The sequence below is a fragment of the Amyelois transitella genome, chromosome Z (assembly GCF_032362555.1).
Source record: "Amyelois transitella isolate CPQ chromosome Z, ilAmyTran1.1, whole genome shotgun sequence".
In the NCBI taxonomy this organism is placed as follows: Eukaryota; Metazoa; Arthropoda; class Insecta; order Lepidoptera; family Pyralidae; genus Amyelois; species Amyelois transitella.
Genome location: NC_083535.1, coordinates 7,438,607 through 7,459,850, shown reverse-complemented (window position 1 = coordinate 7,459,850; position 21,244 = coordinate 7,438,607). Strand labels below are relative to the sequence as shown.

Sequence of the window (21,244 nt, the reverse complement as noted above, 5' to 3'; positions counted from 1 at the left end):
CGCTCTGACTGACAACGCCCTCCGCTCCCTCTGAATGTCTTCATCATCCCTGAGGTCAGGAGTCAACATATGACCTAGATATTTGAATTTATAAACTCTCTGTAGTTCAGTGCTATTGAGAAGTAGGTACTGGTGGAATGTTGTCATATTGTTTCCTCCCGTCCCCAAAGACCATGACTTGACTCTTATTGAATAGGTACATATATTATTATTAAAATTACGAATGAGTGTTAGTGTTATTGGTATTATAAACGCCAGAGTAAAGAAATATAATCAGAAATCTCCGAACTGCTAAGCTATTAGGAATTACACATGTTATTGTGAGTCAACCGTAGACTTATGCTGTCTTAGGATATTTTTTTAATAATTTTATGTAGAATATTTCCGTTATACATGGTTTCGCTGTAGCTTAAACCATTAAGGCTGCACACGCGACGGAAGCTTAAAAAATCGGTTTGTTCCCATTCAGTCACACCTCGATCTGTAACACTGTTACTCAATGGCAAAAAAATTCCCGTTGTGTACCAGTGGTACACATTGCAACTATCATTTTCCCAATGAGTAACACTGTTACACAGTGGCACTATGTATTCCCGATCAGTAACACTGGTTAAGAATATTTTTTATAAAAGCATTTCTAATGTTTGTTTAATAAGTTTTTATTTGAAAAAGAATCCTACTGATAGTAGCGTAATGAAAAGTATACTATAACCTGCTCAGGAGTATGAAGAATAACTGTACCAAGTTTCGTTAAAATCCGTCAAGTAGATTTTGTTTCTATAAAGAACATACAGACAGACAGACAAAAATTTAATTGATTGCATTTTTGGCATCAATATCGATCACTTATCACCCCCTGATAGTTATTTTGAAAATATATTCCATGTACAGAATTGACCTCTCTACAGATTTATTATAAGTATAGGTTATTATAATACACTAAAAAGCAAAAAATAATAGAAAATTAAAAGTCGGTTTTAAGTTTATCCTTACCTACTTTTTTTTATTTGATCATGATTCTTCTCAGTGTGATTACATTCTCTTTCTTTCTATTAGCGCTATAAATATTATAGCTCAATACTTACCTACTCTGTACTCACTAGTAATTACTAGTCACTGAATTGAGTAGTATAGTCTCTCTGATCCACTTTTACAGCCAAACCGAAAAAAATATCAAAATTAGATACTAAAATGGGGGGGACCAAGTTTCTATGAAAAACAATAGGTAGGTATCTAATGCTACCTGTGTGAAGCCGGGGAGTGTCGCTAGTAATAATTAGATGTAACGTGTGTTGTTACTCTGTTTGTTACTCTTTACGCATCATCTAGGGTGCGGATTAAAATGAAATTTGTGAAATAATACATACATACATACATAAAATCACGCCTCTTTCCCGGAGGGGTAGGCAGAGACTACCTCTTTCTACTTGCCACGATCTCTGCATATTTCCTTCGCTTCATCCACATTCATAACTCTCTTCATGAAAGCTCGGCGGTTTCGGGTACTTGTGAAATAATAAGTAGATACTTTTTATCCCGATATAATATCATTTGTTATCCTCTGTACTTAAACATCTAGGTACTTACGTCAATTTAAAATGTTAAAACAAACCATCATAAAATAATATTTATTAGAAACAACAACTACATACTTATGTGTACTTACAATGTCAACTAAAGCTACAAACAACGATCACTACAGGCATCGGTCGTCGGGTATGATGTGAGAATATAACAATACATAGGTACCTACTAAATCAATAAAGTTTAAAAATCAAAGGTGTAGGAATAAAAAATGATTCGGCATAGGTACTTTATTTATCTTAAAATCTATAATTATTCATTTGCAGCTTAATTGAAACAATTTGGCATATTAGCTGTTGGCATACGTACCTAAAAATGTTAGTAACATTAATTCACAATTTAAATTACTGCAATAAAATAAGATCTATAACCTTAACCTAAATATATATAATTTCGTTTACATAAGTTTCGCCATACCTTTCACAGCAATTTCACTTTGAATTAGATTTTCTTTTTATTAAAATGTTTTTCCTATGTACCTATAAATGTGATAAGTCCATAAAATTAAATAAAGTCGCCTTATCTTACACATAATGAATGTAGGCGCAACCCTCGCGGTGGTGGCGTCTGTGAGCTAAGTTTAATCTTGAATTTCTAACCAAACCTTACAAAGAAACATCTGGAGTTTATTGCCATACTAAGGCACAATATATGTAAGTAAATGGACTCGACTCAAATGACTTATCCTATAATTTTTAAAAGGTCTTAAAATCACTTCAACTATCAATACTTTTTACTAATTACAAATAATATTTGAAACAATGTTAATTTTTACAACATTATTTATGTTTAGGATTCACTAATTTTAGTATTACGGGATGCGCATTATCAAGTTATAAGTGAGTCACTTACCTATATACATCGCAATATAAAAATAATAGGAAGATGAATATGCAAAAGAAATTCATGCACTCAACCAAATGTGAAGACACTCTGCCGTACAATGTAGATAGGCAGCATATTTTCTAAAGAAAGCACTCAGTTCTATAACGTCGGCAGATCCGACGATGCAATCGGTTTCACTGTGGAGATGCGTTTAAATCTCTTAAACGCAGGTGGTCCGCCAGAGGGTGAGATTGTTCGTCAGTTTTTTCATCAGGCCATTTGACCACGACATTAGTGCTTTCTGGTGGCAACGTGACGGGCGGGTCCACGAGGACAGGGAGTCCGTCCTCGGGTAGAAGATGGCCGATGATGGCTCCAACACGCCTGTACATGAGCTGCGACTCTGGCGGCACCAGCTCGCGCTCCATGGTGTCCTGCGCAAGGCCCTGCAAGCCAGCCCCCACGTGCGCGACCACTATTAATGGCTGCTCCTGCTGCGGCACGATATCGTTCAACGCTCTCATGTTCAGTACTGGCGCATTCGTTTGCGTAGCCACGCAAGTTGACTGTCCACTTATCCGAGCGTTCAAATTTTCTAGCTCCTTCACCAAGTCAAACAATCCTTCGCTGCACAGCACAGGATTATCTGCAAGACATAATTCTTATAAAATAAATTCTTATTAAATAACATTTGGATTATTAGAAACTAAAATATAAATTAAAAATAACAGTATACAGTACCTACACATAGTTTTATTTTAAACATGTGTAGCATCCATAAAAGGGAAATAATATAAGACAATAGAAATGCTGTTGTATTTGAAACTATAGAAATTATGTGTCATCTTGCAACGCACGCAGTTATTATTCGTACCATCAGTGTCGACGACAGAATTAGTTTTATATTCCTTAAAATTCTATGGTTATTCGCAAAATATAGCACAGTAAAGTAATTTTGTGTATTTATTAGTTAGATATCAAAACTCGCATGTGCATTAAACAATTTCCTTATTATTAATTTTTCATATTTAAATTATGTTACAACCTGATAGCTTTTCTTAGGATATAATTTCGCTTAGCTAGTTGAACACACGTTGCAATTTCGAAAATATTGAAACAAAAACTATAAAACTCAAAGTACCATAACAAATATATACTAATTCGCTTGCGCATATAACTTGAGAGGTAAGATAAAGTAAAATTATTAAACTTACCTTGAAGATAAATTTTTAAGATACTAGGAACTCCATTTATAGTACACCGTGATTTTGTCACCAGATCATAATTCATTGTCTGAATGTAGTTGTAGGACAGGTCTGCGAGACACAGTGCGGGCAAACCATGGAAGTCTTTGTCCAAAATTGTGATATTGTTGTGATGAGCAATCAGTTCCTCTAATGCGGGCAAAAATGTCTGCAAAGGATAATTATTTGTTTATTTAAGAATACAAGTTCGATAAACTTTTTTTGTATATTCATACGAGCATAATAGTCAGTCGAAGACCATTGGGACGAAATCGGCTCAGTAAAATTTATATTAGATAACCTAACCCTAAAATAATACAAATATTCGCCATGTGCATGAATAACTTAATTGAAACTATAATTCGCGTTGCATCATTGGTTACTTTAATTATGCTTAGTAAATTTTTGTGATAAGGTGAGAGCAGATAAATTAATTATGTTGACAAACCTTTGAAGTTTCCTCTAATGATGTGATATGATTGTATGAAATATCCAGAACTTTCAAATCTTCTAAACCGATCAAGTCATCAGGCGATATTTGTTGAATTTGATTGTTGCTCAAGTTTAGTCTCAATAGTCCATGGAGCCCCATGAGAGCTCCCCCTAAATTCATCAGGTGATTGTGGTCTAAACGTAATTCTAACACACATGTCTCCACATGAACAAGATTCTGTAAAGATAATAATTAGTTCTGGTTATATTTTCAATATCACAATGTTGTAAAAGTAAGTGTTAAGTTTTATTTTACCTCCATTTTTCCTGTGATGTGATTTATTTTATTATGTGAGAGATCAATAACTGATAACCTCTTCAGCCCTTTAATTTCTTGCAATGAAAATTCGGTCAATAAATTATGCGTGAGATTTAAATATCTCAGAGATTTTAGATTTCTTAATGAGCCATTCAGATGTTTTAGGTGGTTGTAAGCTATGTCTAAATCCAACAATTTTTCTGTTTCAGCGAATTCATCCTCAGCGAGCTGTAAAAATAAGATAAGTTAAAAATAAAGATGAATTAAGTCATGACAAGTTAGAATACTCCATTATTTTGTTATTTATTAATAGGACTCACATATATACTTCTTCTACGTAACAAATAAACTCGTTGGTCATTTGGCGCTACAAAAACATCAGAACAACACTATTTGTGTAGTACAGGCAAAAAATACAAAATTTTAATTTTTTGTAAAGAAAGGTGCCGGTCAGTGCGTCTAAGTATGAAAATTAAAACTATGACCCAATAACTCCTACTTACACTTTCAATTTTGTTGAATGAGAGGCTAACTCTCATCAGTCTCCTCGATTTTTGCAGGGATCTGTCTAACGATTTGATATTATTGTCATAGAAATAGAGTGACTCCAACGATGGCATTTGTTTCAAATCTTGAGGCAAATTCTGTAGCTCATTGTGAGCTGCATGAATAAGTGTTATCTTTTTGGCTTTCTAAAACAAATAAAAAATAATAATGAACTATTAAAACCACCACGTTCTTAAGTATTATTATCACTTTAAATATTGTACTTACGACTGGTAGTTCATTATCAATTGATTTTAAATTATTAGCATTTATAAATATCCACTCCAAATCATCTAAGTCTCGTAGAGCTCCATTTAACGTACTTAACTTGTTAATACCAAAATGAACATGTCGTAAAGCTTTAGGTACAGCGTCTCTTTCAATTTTTGCTATTTGATTATCAGCTACTAGTAAATGCTCCACCTCTTGTATGTCCTGGAATGTAAGAAAAGTAGGTTATGCTACAAAGTTTTATGTTTAGGTAAAATCATTGCATTAAAGCCAATATAATCGAAATGGTATGCTACTCTTTTGAAACGGATCATTGGCGTAGGCTATAACCTGATTTACACCGGTACATCAGAAATCATATAATTATGTCATTCATAAAACTAAAGTGTAGGTTGTTATAGACATATATATTAATGCATTTTGTCAAGAAAGAAGCCCTTAGGTATAAAGGTTGAGGGCGCGGTAATACAGAGAGTTCAATAAGTAAAATTGTTTTTTACTTCTATTTGTAATCATTTAGGTACCACCTCTACTTAACTTTATTAAATAGACTCACAATAAATTTGTAATGATGGGTAAACAAACATTTATATATATACCTTAAAGTTATAAGTTATATACATACCTTAAAGTCCTCCACTGTGAGTTTAGTAATTTTATTTCGACACATGTCGAGGGTCTTGACATGTGGAAGATGGCGCAGAACATGTCGAGGCATTTCTAACAGTGAATTGTCAGCCAAACTAAAGTAGTCCACCAGATCCAGTTTCGTAAACACACTTTCTTTCAGATCGCTGAAATAACAAAAAATAAATAGTAAATACATCAGTGTTTGCTTTAAGTATAATTTATTGGCGTTTAATTGTCTCAATTAAATAAATACTTAGTAAAAGTGTCGACACAATCGGATCACAGACACAGTAGCAAGCAGACAGACATAAGCGATCATCCTAAATACAGGCTGCTGTATTATTTAATGGACATGCCACTACGTAAACTTCTACTATGCTGTGCTAATGAACATCGGTTCATCAGCACAGTAATTTAGAAGTTATTAATTATAGATAGTAGCTAGTTCAGTTTGAAGATTGGACTTTGGTTGGTTTCAAATGTACAACTTCAAACACATTATACATTATATTCACGAGGGTCTCTGATAAGCATGCCGGAAGGAAGATAGGTAGTTCAACTCATCAATAACTGTCAAATCTCATGTATGACTTGTTTATTTTACTTTGGAAGCTTATAATTTTTTGGAAGTGTCAGTATCGTTTCCCTTAAAATATCTGTGGGTACCGTATCTGCTAAATAAGCATGTCAACTATGTTTTTGTTATTTACGAGTGTATCTCTGATTATTCAGTAGTTCATATTATCAACGACAATATAAGTGAAAGTAGTTGCGCATGAAATAATTCCGTCCTGTATTCCTATCAAATAATAAGCCAGATTCTGATGTTTGTATTTATCATCAATAGTTGCCATTTCAAATATTTCTTCTCAATGTTTAAGGCTTTAAGCGAAGCTCACCGAATCACTGAATCTGTTAAAAATAGTTTCCAATGCCGTCCTTCATGTGTATATAAAAAAACTCAAAAATAAGTAAAAACCGGACATATAACATGACCGAACCTGATGATTGTGATCCTAACTTGAATTTAAATTTAAACGTAAATTTGGAGTAAATTATATAATTAGATAAAATAACTATGCGTAGGTAAGTAACTACATTGACAAAAATATCTATATATATAAAACTCTTCCGTTACTGAGTGACTGACTGACAGACAACGCACAGTCGAAACTACTGGTCGTAGACAGCTGAAATTTGGAATGTAGGTTCCTTGGGATATGTAGGGGAGCACTAAGAAAGGATTTTTGGAAATTCAACCCCCAAGGGGGGGAAAAGGGGTAAAAACGTTTCTATGAAAAATCTTATTCCTTGGGTTTATAAACTTGAAACTTGGCATGAACACTTACATAGGCAAGTAAATATGTTTGACATTATAAGTTTTTTCAAACTACCCTCCAATCGTGATTTAGGGGGTGCGATTGGGTGACTGATTTATTAACGCACAGCCGAAACCGCTCGGTATTTTGAACAGAGGTTCCTTTAGTAACATAAGTGAGCACTAAGAAGGGATTTTTGAAATGTCAACCCCCAAGGGGGGGAAACGGGATAAACTGAGCCGGGGCTGCGGGAAAGTTCTAACGAGATGCCGTGGCCCCGGAACGCAAAGGGCAACTGAAGGAACGAGGTGGGTTTTAGTCAGTAAAAGTCTGACACTCCCTTCCGTTCCACCCAGAGCGGGAGAGGTCATTTGATGATTTCCCATCCTTAAAAAAAAGACTTTGTATGACAACTTTCAGTCGTCTCTTTAACATACATAATAACATACATAATTATGTACATACATGCATAACATTAATAACATCACGCCTTTTAATCCCTATTTTGTGTTAACACTACCCATACAAACAGCTACGAAATTTGTCCGCATCCATTTTCACCTAAATTCTTAACGTTAATGAGATTTACTTTTTATTATCAGGTCAACCTAATAGCCTCACATGTACGTATAACTTCGTAAGAATTTTCTTTCAACTCCTAACCGTTGAGGAGTTGTACCTTCCATCATCAGCTCATTCACATGGGATGATGACTATCAGACGCAAATACTTAATTTGAGTTTGATTTCACTGGAATACCATCATTAGATCCTGACTAGGTAACAACGGGACCAACTTGAAAGTATACTCTACCGAACAAAAAAAGAATCACGTAAATCGGTCCATAAATCTCGGCGTAATCGGTATGCATAAATAAAACACCCGAATTTTATTTTCTATTAACTATCACGAGTTGTCTCGATGCTCGATAGATGGCGTTGGCATCGAGATAGATCGCGCTATGGTTTCGTTACCGTCATTTAGCTAGGTAGCGTAAAATATTTTAATTTATCGTGTAATTTTAGCAGCGCCCCTAGCGGACATACGCGAAACTACATATTACACACTACAAATATTTTGATTTGAAATTATTTTCGTTTGATTCATTAACTTTTAACTTGACTTATTTAACTTATTTTACTCTCTATTTCAGTTAATTTTTGTTTTGTTGATTAGATTTGATATTTTTGGTAGTATATTTAGTTAGTGTTGGATAAGTTTTATAGTGTGAGTTGATTTTTTAATATATTCTTCATTTTTTATTCATTTCTTTGTTACTTTATTAGTCTTAGTTAATTTCCATAGATATAGTTTTAGTTAAAAAATCTATATACTACTCTGTCAAGAAAGTAGCGGGAAAAGATCAATAATACACAAACTGTTTGTTATTCATCCAAATTTATTTTATCACCTTCAAAATATGCTCCTTTAGAAACGATACACTTACGCCAACGAATAATCCAATCATCAAAACATTTTTTAAACGCTGTTTCCGGAATTGAGGTCAGTTCTCGCCGCGAATTCTCTTTTATGTCTTCTACCGATTGAAAACGGGTGCCACGAAGTGGTAATTTGAGTTTAGGAAAAAGAAAAAAGTCGGCTGGAGCCATATCTGGTGAATATGGTGGTTGCTCGATGGTATTTGTTGAGTGTTTGGTTAAAAATTCGTTCACAATGATGGCCTTGTGCGAAGGTGCATTATCATGGTGCAAAATCCAAGAATTTTCTTTCCACAAATCTGGCCTTTTTCGTCGGATTTGCTCTCTTAAACGCCGCATAACACTCAAATAATATTCCTTATTTACCGTTTGATCTTCCGGCAAGAATTCCGAGTGCACAACACCGCGATAGTCAAAGAAAACAGTCAACATGACTTTGACTTTTGAATGACTTTGGCGTGGTTTTTTCGGTTTCGGTTCAGTTGGAAGGCGCCACTCCGAAGCTTGTTGACTAGTTTGCATGTCAAACTCGTAAACCCACGTCTCGTCACCAGTAACAATGCGTTTCATGAATGTTGGGTCGGAATTGACTCGTTCTAGCATGTCCTCAGCGACTCTCATGCGATTGAGTTTTTGAAAAAAATTCAGGTCTTTTGGGACTAGCCGAGCGGCAACATGTTTCATACCCAAATTATTAGTTAAAATGGTACGGATCGACTCGTGAGATACAGAAAGTTCGGTGGCTATCTCTCTCAAAGTTGAATGAGGATTTTCAGTCACTATTTCCTTCACTTTTGCGATGTTAACTTCAGTTGCAGACGTTGATGGCCTACCAGAGCGAGGCAAATCTTCCATCACATCTCGACCGCTTTTGAACGCTTTGTACCACTCATAAGCACGAGTTTTTGATAAAGTCGATTCACCGTAAGCCTTCTGTAACATTTTCAGTGACTCCGAACACGATATTCCATTGGCAATGCAAAATTTAAGACAAACTCTTTGTTCGATGTTTTTATCTATTATGAAATTAGCAATACACACTAGATATGATATAACTAAAAATAGCACTGTATTTAATGTAAACAACAGATGCAACTCAAACTCCGCGCCAAAATGGAAAACAGTTGTGCCAATCTAACAACAACAAAAAAAACAAAAATTTGAATTTGGAACCATAAATAAATAATCCATTCCCGATACTTTTCTGACTGAATGTATATAAAACTCTTCCGTTACTGAGTGACTGACTGACAGACAACGCACAGTCGAAACTACTGGTCGTAGACAGCTGAAATTTGGAATGTAGGTTCCTTGGGATATGTAGGGGAGCACTAAGAAAGGATTTTTGGAAATTCAACCCCCAAGGGGGGGAAAAGGGGTAAAAACGTTTCTATGAAAAATCTTATTCCTTGGGTTTATAAACTTGAAACTTGGCATGAACACGTACATAGGCAAGTAAATATGTTTGACATTATAAGTTTTTTCAAACTACCCTCCAATCGTGATTTAGGGGGTGCGATTGGGTGACTGATTTATTAACGCACAGCCGAAACCGCTCGGTATAGGAGTCTGAGATTTTGAACAGAGGTTCCTTTAGTAACATAAGTGAGCACTAAGAAGGGATTTTTGAAATGTCAACCCCCAAGGGGGGGAAACTCGAACCCCAAAATAATCAAATGGGGGGTCAAAGTTTGTGTGAAAATCATCGTTCCGCTTTCACGCCTGAACCGCTGAACCGATTTTGATGAAATTTGGTATGAATATAGTTTAAAACCCGCGTTCAAACAAAGGCTACTTTTTTTTCAAAATTCGACCCCCAAAATAGTCAAATGGGGGGTGAAAGTTTGTATGAAAATCATCGTTCCGCTTTCACGCCTGAACCGCTGAACCAATTTTGATGAAATTTGAAATGCATATAGATTAAGATACGAGTTCAAACATAGGCTACTTTTTTATTCAAAAAACAACCCCCAAGGGGGGGTGAATCATCGTTCCGCTTTTACGGCCTAACCGCTAGGCCGATTTTGATGTAATTTGGTATGCATACAGTTTTAGTATTTTTATTTTAACGTCAACAGAAAATCTGTGAAAATGTCACCTGTCTAGCTAATACGGATCATGAGACACGCCTGGTGACAGGAGGATGGGTGAGCGGACAGACAAACTAACAGACAGACGGACACCGAAGTCGAGTAATAGGGTCCCATTTTTACCCTTAAGGTACGATGGAACCCTTATAAGTGTTAATTTTTGATATGCAAAAGATAAGAAAATTTATACCTTCAATGAACAATTTGTTTGATAATGTAGCAATAGATGGCGCCACCATGTCAAAGTCGCTATCGTTTGTCGTTCGACAATCAATAAGACTTCTATGATTTTCAAAGCATTTTTACCCTCCGTTAATAAGTTGTTGGTCGTTTCGTATTCATGCTTGAAGACGTTTCGTTGTGTTTTGTTCATTTGTATTGTAAATATATTGGTTAGTAAAAAATACGTGTCAGTTGCGGAAAGCAGGATGGCACTAAATAGGATGGGACAGGATAGGAGGACTGGACGGGGCAGGACGGGACACAACAGGTTGTGACGGGATGGAACAGAACGAGAAGAGCGGGAGAAGCCATATGAATTTAAATCAAATATAAACTTAAAACAGTCCCGCACGATACGGGATTAAAAAATGGGTGAAATTTTATGTCGTATCCTTATAATCTAAAATACATTTGCGCGGGCGAAGCCGCGGGCAAAAGCTAGTAAATACATAAAATCGTTTTTACCTTTATCAATAAAGTGTATAATGTAATCAGTAAGTATGCATATCAGCAGTTGACTCGAGTGCACTAAACCAAAGGGTAAAAAATAGTTCTTGAGACAAATATAACTTTTTATCTCTTACATTCACGCGAGACAAACGATGCACGAGAGCCTCTCTATAATTACAAATAGGTATTATTAGAATTCATGATGAGCCTATAGGTACAACTTTATGTTACGAATAGGTACGTTCTCATTTAACCTAATGCTGCCAGCCCTTTTCTCTTTTGGAATGGTTGGAACTTATCAGAGGAAGGGAACCGAAACTCTTTTCAAAGATACCAACCTATATATTATACCTATATAACATTCAAGATATTATACAGTTGTACCTACCTCTTATACCTTTGAGAGCTTTCACCTGTGTTCATAGTAAAAGTTATAAGTAATTCTAAATTTTATGGGAATTTAGGCCATTTATTTCTACGTTTTCCTTGTGGACCGACCTGTACTATTGATTAAGTTAGGTTTAAGTACTTAGATTTTAAAGGTAAGGTAAGGTACTCATTGCTATAAATTTGCTAAGTAACATGTCGTAATTATATAAAAAATCTAAACTGCTTGGCAACAGATAGTGCAGATTTTAATGTCGGGATTTCCTCTTTGATAACGCTAGGCTGATAATAAAAACGACCTTGAATTTCCGATTTTAAAATTTTTTATAAACTATCGTAGTTGAAATAAAAAATGAATACAATGAATTTACGAAGTAAGTACAAACATTTACGGCCGACTGTATACGTTATAAAAGTAAACAACAATCGGTTTTCAGACTGATATCCAGTGCGTGTTTTGTATGATCATATAAATACGATGTAGAAAATGCAAATGACGCATTGGATATAAAATTTTTGTTATCGCATCGTTATTGCAAACAGACCCGCGGTGACTTGTTTTTGCAATGTTTCTCTAGAAGCGATAATTAACCTCCGACAGAAAAAGAGGGGTGTTATAAGTATGACGTGTCGGTCTGTCTGTCCGGCCGTCTGTCCCTCCGTCCGTTGTGTGTTTGATCAAAATTGGTTAAGCCGTTTAAAAGTTGTGGGAGTTCAGCTCCCACAATTTTTAAAAGTGGTGAAGATCAAGAGTGTTCAAAATTTGGTTAATTCCACTTTGACAACAAAATTATCGTCAATCCTTGAAAAAGTATAAAAAATAAATAAATTAAAAATATTTAAAATAAAATAAAAAAATAAATTTATGTCAGACAAATTTTATTTTCCTTTTAAAAGTAATAAATTATATCCTTTAAAAAGAAATAAAAATAAAAGGAACTCAATCTTAGTATCTTGGTATGTAATATTTTTTCAAAACATATTTAAGCAATTTACATTAACTTTAACACAAAAAAATATTAATTAGTCTTGGGTAATAGACTAAATAAAAATCGTACCAACGATTATAAAAAATTATAAGTGGTTCCCCAAACACGACTTACATATTTCTGAAAAATTATTACTTAATACATACTAAGGTACTAAGATTGAGTTTCATTTATTATTGCTTTCCTTTTAAAGGATACTTAAATTTGAGTCGGGGGATTTATTTTTTAGTTTTGTTTGTAGCACATCTCTACAAGAACTACTACGAGTGCTACGAGGTTACGAGCCATATTTTACTGAGGAAATTGCTTGGAAATTGGAAGTTAAATAATTTGTTTCGATTACGGGCCCAAGCTTTTTGCTTAAGTCGTTTAAATTTTTTAAATGATGAATTGTTGCTCACGGATGATACCTTTATTAGATTATAAAGGTGCGAAGCCATGCCGAAAACCTATTTCTTTATACCACGTGAAATAATTACTTACTCCATCAATTGAAGTCAAAATGTAAATAAAAACATGATTAGATTTATTGATTTAGATTTTCTCAATATCTATAGGCATTAGAAGCCAGAAGGAAAAAAGTTCTAAAACAGATTTTCGTAAAGTTATAACGGCAACGGAGCCCCATGTAATAGCTAGTCAAATATTGCAATGGACATGCATCAAGTGAGTCGTAGTGCATGCGAAGTGACGCGAGTTTAGTAAACACTAATGTGAGCGGGTCAACGATCCGGGGTTATCAGCGGGGCGGCGCCAAACGGTCGCGCTCGCCTGGTCGCCGGCGCAACCATGCCGGGGCTGCAGTGCTTAACCTTCTTGTATCTCTTTTACACAGACAAGAGTCATTCGGCTCTTAAAAAGTCGTGAGGTAACCTGTACATTCTGGCACTAGATGTTTAGGTAACCATGATCCAAAGGGTTATTATGTTCCGTCAAAGTTGCGGAGGACAGACGGGAGTCGCATCGTATACAAATCTAACTTACCTAATTCAGGATCGTAGTCACAGGCGCAACCCGTGCTCCTCTTTAGAAAAATAAGAACTCATACGGGTCTCACGCCAAGAGAATGATTAAAAATTCGGTCTCACCCCCAAAATAGGCAATTCTACCAGCTTATCCGTCGAAGTAGATATCCATTCAGGGGAATTATTTCGTTAATTTTTCATGTCTCGTGCCGTCGTAAGTTCTCATTAGTTACTTACACGCTTTTGCTACCACACTTTGGGTATATGGGTTGGTGGAGAAAAAAACCTACACTTCACATGTATGGGTGCCACCAAAAAAACTATGTTAACGTTAGTTAACATTGCGTTTTTGCGCCTTTTTCACCTTTCCTCACTTCGAATCGGTTCGGCTCAAGCTCTCGGCGCAAACGCGCCGATAACAACGTCTTACGGTTTCCCGCCAAAAAAGTTTATCTTTTCAGTAATATGTGGACAAAAATAGTTTCTTTTGGTGGTTTTAATAATTCGAATTAAAATTAAAATTTGAAATAAATTCCCAAATCTAACATTCGGTAATTTATTTCAAATTGTAGTTTTTTTTATTCGGAGTAAGTCCTGTTTTGTTTTAGTACTGTTCTAACTTTTTTAATATTTTTATTTCGGAGTAAAATATGGAACAACCTCTATATTATCATATCAGTGTTATTATTTGGATGTGGATTCGGTGGACTGTTATACTAATTACAGTCCACCTAAATAAAATGTATCTCCGAAATTTTAAATCAATAAAGTTTGTTAGCGAAAAACTTAGACTCTTTCAAAAAAGTAGGTGAATGTACTAGTTATCCGCTGCGGAACAATTATAAGTTGTTGGTCCCACTGCATCGGCTGGTTAGGGTCGGGAAATCATTTCTGATTAATTGTAAAAGATTTTAAAATAAATTACCAATATTAAAGATGAGCTTTGAAGGAAAACCTACAGCACGGAGGATTATAATAATGATAAACATGTGTGGCACGAGCTTAACATAGTGGCCTCTTAAGTACATGTGCATTTTGACATGGTATTGACATAATTTTAAAATGGTGAAAATGCTGCCGTGTAGTTCGTTCCGCCGCTTCTTCTACACATGCGCTTTGGAAGCGGAAATAGATAAAATTAGATTTAAGTGATATGACGTCAATAAGTGATACCTTGTATCCAATTTTGAAACCAAATTTATCATATCATCGCGGATCGTCCTGGCATTATAAATGAGATGTACCTACCAACTCATTTGCTTTCCCTTACCATGTCGTAGCCGTCGAATTTGTCTTTTTCGCAATAAACTTTAACACAAGCGCGCTTTTATCCAGACAAAATCTTCCTGCCTGTCAAATCCATGTGAAAGAAGATAAACAAAGGAAAATAGTTTTATTTGATCGAATCACTATTATCACTACATACTCGTAGTATAAAACAAAGTCGCTTTCTCTGTCCCTACTCGTATGTCCCTTTGTATGCTTAAATCTTTAAAACTACGCACTGGATTTTGATGTGGTTTTTTTCAATAGATAGAGTGATTCAAGAGGAAGGTTTATATGTATAATAACATCCATTAAATAGAAGAGGAATGCTGTTAATTTTGAGGTTTCTAATGTGATGTCGTTAATTATCATATTTGTTTCCGCTTACATTGCAAACGCAGACTGAACCCTACGAGATTTATCAAATAATGTACTATTTATTTGTACACATTGTATATGTCTATCTCCCATGCATATCCCACAATAACATTTTTTTTGTCATTTACTTTTTATGACAAATAATAGCAAATTTTGAAGCGATTTTACCAATACCAATAGGTACAGCATTAATCCTTATCCAATTAAATAGCTTAAATACATTGTTGATTTAATATAGATCTAGGTATATGGTCATTTAAAGAACAAGATTTAAATGAATATTTTCGAAGATATAACAGATTTAAAATTGCGGGAAGTAGCGCTTAAACGCTGCAGGCTTAGCTTTGAGTGTTGACCGTTTTTCACATGGCCAACTGTATGTCGCTCTTTCAAGAGTAGGTAAAACATGTTTGTATTGGCTAATGACAAGAAAGATGTGAACGTTGTATATAAAGAGATTCTGTTATGTAAAATAAATAGTCACAGTTTTTCTGTAGTGTATTTAGTATAAAGATAGATATAGAGATATATAGATATATATGATAAAAATAAATGTTTTTTTTTTCCAAGGTATAAAAGTACTTACATTTTTGAAACAAAATATTAAAATTAAAAATCAGCACATTGCAGCACCGTTCTCAGGTTTGCCCTGTATTTTTTTTTTTTGCTTGTGCAATTTACCAAAATATTTGAAATGTATATTTTTATACGTTCTTAAAAATATAAAGTATTATTAGTACCTAGCTATTATTTTTTCTTAATATTTTCGTAAAAGATATATTTAAATCTTATATTTTAGATCTACAATAATTAGAAACCATATATTAAACTTTTATAAAGTATAGATATAAGTATATTCGACACTCTTCTACTGTGTGTTATTTGTGTTCCTTTTGAGATCACTACCTCATCGCGAATTTATTAACTCTCGGTATTTAATGTACCTAAATTAAGAAATAATAAAATTTCTAAATCCTTAAAAATTGTTTGATGTTTTTTTAATCGTGAACCATTTTTGATGCGGTCTTCAGGAAAGTGACACTTAGAACAAGGTTTTAAATTTTAAAAACTTTTTAAAAGTTCCCTTAAAAAGAACGGTATCGATTGGATGCGGTATAAAAGTTTATTATACATAGTTGTATATTTCCCTGTGGAATGTGTTGATTTTTCGACTTGCCTCATGTAATTACACCTCATTATTATCAAAGAGCATTATTTGTAACCGCCGATGAAAAAGACCCGTGTTATAAGTTTGACGTGTAACTATCTCTGTCTGTGTCATCATGGCTCACAAAAGGATGAAACGATTTCAATTTAGTTTTTAGTCTTGAGTTTATTTAGTATTTATCCAAATCGGTTGAGCCGTTGAAAAATTGTGAGAGTTGAAATTGGTGAAGGAAGGCCGAATGTCGGGGAATATACTCGAGTGAAAGAGCACTAATATAGAATATTGATGATTTAATCGAGTTTTCTCAGCTGGTCCAAAAAGAAATGTGTATATAATATGACGTGGTACTTATAAAAAATATGAGAATTCCACCAACGCGACGTCTTCCTTAAAAAAATATTACTTAAATACATATTAAGTTACCTTAGGATTGAGTTTCTTTAATTTTTTTTTTAACATTTTTAAGGGAACTTAAATTTGTGTCGGGGGCTTTTTTAATTTTTATTAATATTCGCGTTCCTGAGATATTTCTAAATAACAACTTAAAGTAATAAATTTAAATCTTAAAGGAAAACGAGATAAAGGCAAATATATGTAGGATGTATTTAAATTTTATAGGTACAGTGTTGGCAGGGCATTGGAATGAAATCACACAGGCGAAGCTGCGTACGAAAGTAAGTATAATAATATGAATAAGTAGAGTTCGCCGCTCGTCGGGCCGACCGAATCATAATTGACGTTCTCGCTTAGGCCAAAGGGTAATTAAATTACAAAACGGGACCAGCAAATACAATTACACGAAGCGCTAGGCTGGGCTCGAACCTCGACATGATTTTAACCGGTCTTTGAAATGCAATACATAATTTTACAATAGGTACCTTGAATTAACATATTTTTGTTGAGAATATATTATAATAATATACACCTGTACAATGTAAAAACCTCTACAATCAGATTTTGAAAATTACCGATCGCGATCTTAATGCTCTTTTCATATAGGTACCTACGAGTATATTCCGAGACGACAGGGTTGACTAGCTTTGAAATACATATTTTTAAAATAACACACGAAACGAAATATTTTTTACAAAAACGATATTAATCATATCGTTTTTGTAAAAAATATTTCTTTATAATACACAATTATGTTGGCGTGTAAACAATCATGCCAATATACCATGACTTTTGCCGTTTTTATCTGTCTGTTGGTTTCTACTCGTGAATAGTATCTATCTATAGATTTTGCTGCAAGGGACACTGAATAAATTTTATAGAAAATTAAATTTTTAATTTCCTAAATTCTAGTGTTTAATTTTACATGTTATAAGTATTATTTATAAGATACTCCCGTAGTTCAAGGTCTTTGCGTTAGGGTATAGTCTCTTTCATAGGGAATCTACGTTTACAACTTGATATCATTTAAATGAGTTTACTCACTCAAGGGGTCTAAAACAAAAATGTTGCTATCGATTTTAGTCTAATGTTCATCCGAAAAATTACTTTACTCTGTATGTTTCGTTTTATTGGTAATACCTCTACATGTAAAGAGCATTTAAAGTGATAAAAATTCACCTATATAGATGAACCTTGATAAATCTCATTCATAAAAACGAGCACGAGCACTACGCCGCAATCCACAAAATGCCATTCATCAGCGTACCTTGTCGTAGTTCAGCGGAAAAGTAATTAGGTAACTACAGAAATAAATGACCTAAAAGACTAATTCTTAAAATGGATAAATAAAGATCTCTAGATATTTAGGTCTAGGTTTTTCATCATTCATGTAGTTAGGTAAATACTACATCACAAAAACGTCAGGAAGATATAAAGATAGATATAATGTTCTTAAACTAGTCAAGATATTATCAATTAGTTTAACCAACATTAAGAGCTCCAAAATGCTGATCATAACAAACTGGGGTCCGTGTAATTTGTTAGCACACCATTAATGAGTAAATACAGTAAATACGACACAACCAATATGATATCATTCAATTTTATACTGCTTTAGATTAGAACCGACCTCCGATAACCCGGGCGAACTATCGAACGTCGTCTCCTAGATGCCGTGCTTACACGAACAAACAAAATGCCAGTAATAGTAACAATGCAATGGCATGTGTGCCAACCCTTTAGCCTATAGGTTTTTCTATCCGCTGATATACAAGCAGACAGGAAAAGTTGCTTCAACCGGTTTCATATTCAAAAGTTTTCTCACATTAATAGTTTAAAATTATCATTATCAAGTACGTGTAAATAACTTTACGATATACCTATTGCTGTCAAAATAAGTACACACAAGATTATATTTGCTAAGTGGAGTAATTCGTTGAAAGTATTGTCATTAAAAACAAACACAGACGTGCTATGAAATCTGTAGCAACTTTTAATCACTTTCCTCACCCCAAGCTTTTATTTTAGAAATTTCAATTTTCTACTTATGATGTATGTAAGGAGCCTTTCATATCCCTTAGATTATCATTTGAAGACCCGGTGTAACAAAAAGAATTATGTTTTTCAACGATTATAAGTACTTACTTACAGCTACTGTTCATAATCTGATCGAAACTGATAGAGATAAAGTTATTATGTATTTTCTAACTTGATGCTTTGCAGTAATATATATTAATAATGAGGGTCGCTATTTTGCTATATTAGCTGGTGGCTACAAATCTTTGATGACCAATTGATTTAGTCAATAAAGGTCGAGCACACAGGTCAGGGGCAACTCAATTGCTGGATCATAATGACGAAAATCATCAAGAAATAATTAGATTATAGCTAAACTGAACTTTTTTTGGCAAAAAGTAAATAAGTTTAATGGAACGTAGAGCTGTGTCCACGATCTTCGTGTTTGCATTCATATTAATTGTAGTTATGACGCTGATAAGAAATATTTCAATAATAAACCCATTCCGAAGGGAAATTTACTGAGCAACGGTTGTGATCGTCTACCGATAAAGTTTAATTACCGACTAGTGATAATTGCGGGCAGCTATATAGTTCCGCTTTGTCCGCGTTTGTTGACGCGCACTTTTTGGTGTCGCAGAATTCAGAGGACAACAATGAGCCCTGGGCACGGAGCCGCCCACTGCCCCGATAGCGGGCCTATCCTCATCGCAGTAGCGCTTATCACAGACCTGTTGTTTTCTCATTCAACTTACACATTATTTTATTACCATTAATTAAAGTTTATGATCACAATTTTTAAATATTCTGCAATATTTTTCACGAAAAAGAGCAACACCTCAAATAGGGTTGTCTCACATGTGCACTCATCAAAAACATTGCAATTCGAACAGAAAACCCGAATCCAGCAGAAGATTAAATACTTCAGAAACTTGCCTTAGGTTGTCGAAATTAAGTTTTAGTCTTGTGATAGATAGGCCGAGTTCACGAAAGCTATGATCTTCGAAGTCCGGTAGTTTCGAGTAGGAGATATCCAGGCCAATTTTAGTTTCGGGAGTAAACTTGTTGGTGAGAGCTCGTGCGATTTCTTCATAGGCGGTGATTTTTTGGCAAACTACTAAGATGGCACCTGTCCCTGTTTCCTCTCTCCTGCAGGTGCACGGTGAAATTTCTCTGCGCATGGCACAATGGAGACTAGCACCAGCTCCCAGCTGACCGGCCAATGCACACAAGAGCGCGGCGGCGAGCGCGTGCATATGCGCAACCATCGTGTGAGCCGTTCGGGGCTGATCGCGCTACTGGCGCGCGCACCACGCCGGCCGCACTCGCCCCGAGCCGGGTGCCCGCGCACCATCCACCCTCGACTAGTACGGAACAACACCTACACACCACGCCACCGTCCAAACCTAACATTTTTGCGTTCTGACGAGACGCAAAAACTATTCCCCTCATCTCATACCGTTAAAATCAGTTAAAATGATTAATAACGCCAAGTCACATCATGTAATTGATGCGTGTAGTTTATCCCCGACATTATATCCTTTTGTGTTAAATTGTTTTCTAAATTTATACATCTAATTTTCTAGACTTAAATTGGCTTTCTATTGTTATTTCTATTTTTTATTCTTTCTTGTTACTTGGCTGTAGTTAGTCTTCCGTTATCTTATCTATTCATAAGAGATTATTCATTTCATTAGAGGATAAAGGTCGAATTGTTAAATAGAATGTCATTGCTGGAAACAGACCGAGTCGTTAGAATAAGCCGACATTAACTGTAGAATTTATTAAAAGATTTCTTGTATCTCAGTCTTGTTCATTGGTTTGTCTATAAATTTAATTTTGATAATCATTCACCATTGAGGTAATCAAGCCATTGAGAAAAAAATTGCATAATAAAATTTACTTAATGTGTGATCACATACTAAGCAAAATGAACAAAACAAAGTGATATTGAAGGCACTTTACTTTCCTTCTTGCAGTTAATAGGAAATATATATGTTTTCTAATATGTAGATAACGAACATTTTCCTTATGATTAACGAGGAAAATACCTCTTTGTCTTAGACATGTCTTGGCATTTGACCACGCGAGCTACTTAATTATACCTACTATAAATTGTTTGTTAATATTTTTTTCAGAAAAGGGTGTATGGATGTAGATTATAAATTGGACGCTTAATAGCTTCTAAATTTACAAAGACCTCAGAATTAAACGAAGCGACTCCATCTGACATCCATAACCTTTGCAGGGAAACCTTATCCGTATTGGATCATGGTTGTTCAGCTGCCTGAATGTGCAGATTTCCTCACGATGTTATCCTTTTCCGTAAAAACCATCGGTTAGCATTCAAA

General features: G+C 34.8%; 1 protein-coding gene across 1 annotated transcript; it reads right to left on the bottom strand.

The window, feature by feature from the left end:
• Positions 1-1,645: 1,645 nt before the first annotated feature.
• LOC106133829 (leucine-rich repeat-containing G-protein coupled receptor 4) lies at positions 1,646-20,181 on the bottom strand. The gene is made up of 8 exons (XM_013333663.2): positions 19,830-20,181; positions 5,807-5,975; positions 5,179-5,385; positions 4,908-5,096; positions 4,402-4,632; positions 4,102-4,323; positions 3,624-3,822; positions 1,646-3,055 (listed from the first exon to the last, which is right to left on the bottom strand). The coding sequence occupies exons 1-8, from the start codon at positions 20,159-20,161 to the stop codon at positions 2,604-2,606; spliced, it is 2,001 nt and encodes a 666-aa protein (XP_013189117.1). The 5' UTR covers positions 20,162-20,181; the 3' UTR covers positions 1,646-2,603.
• Positions 20,182-21,244: the final 1,063 nt, after the last annotated feature.

Coding starts and splice junctions, on each gene's coding strand:
- LOC106133829 (XM_013333663.2), bottom strand. CDS start 20,161: ATGGTTGCGCATATGCACGCGCTCGCCGCCGCGCTCTTGTGTGCATTG. Junction 4,633..4,907: donor CATTCAACAAAATTGAAAGT/GTAAGTAGGAGT, acceptor TTATTTTTACAG/CTCGCTGAGGATGAATTCGC. Junction 4,324..4,401: donor ACATCACAGGAAAAATGGAG/GTAAAATAAAAC, acceptor TTATCTTTACAG/AATCTTGTTCATGTGGAGAC.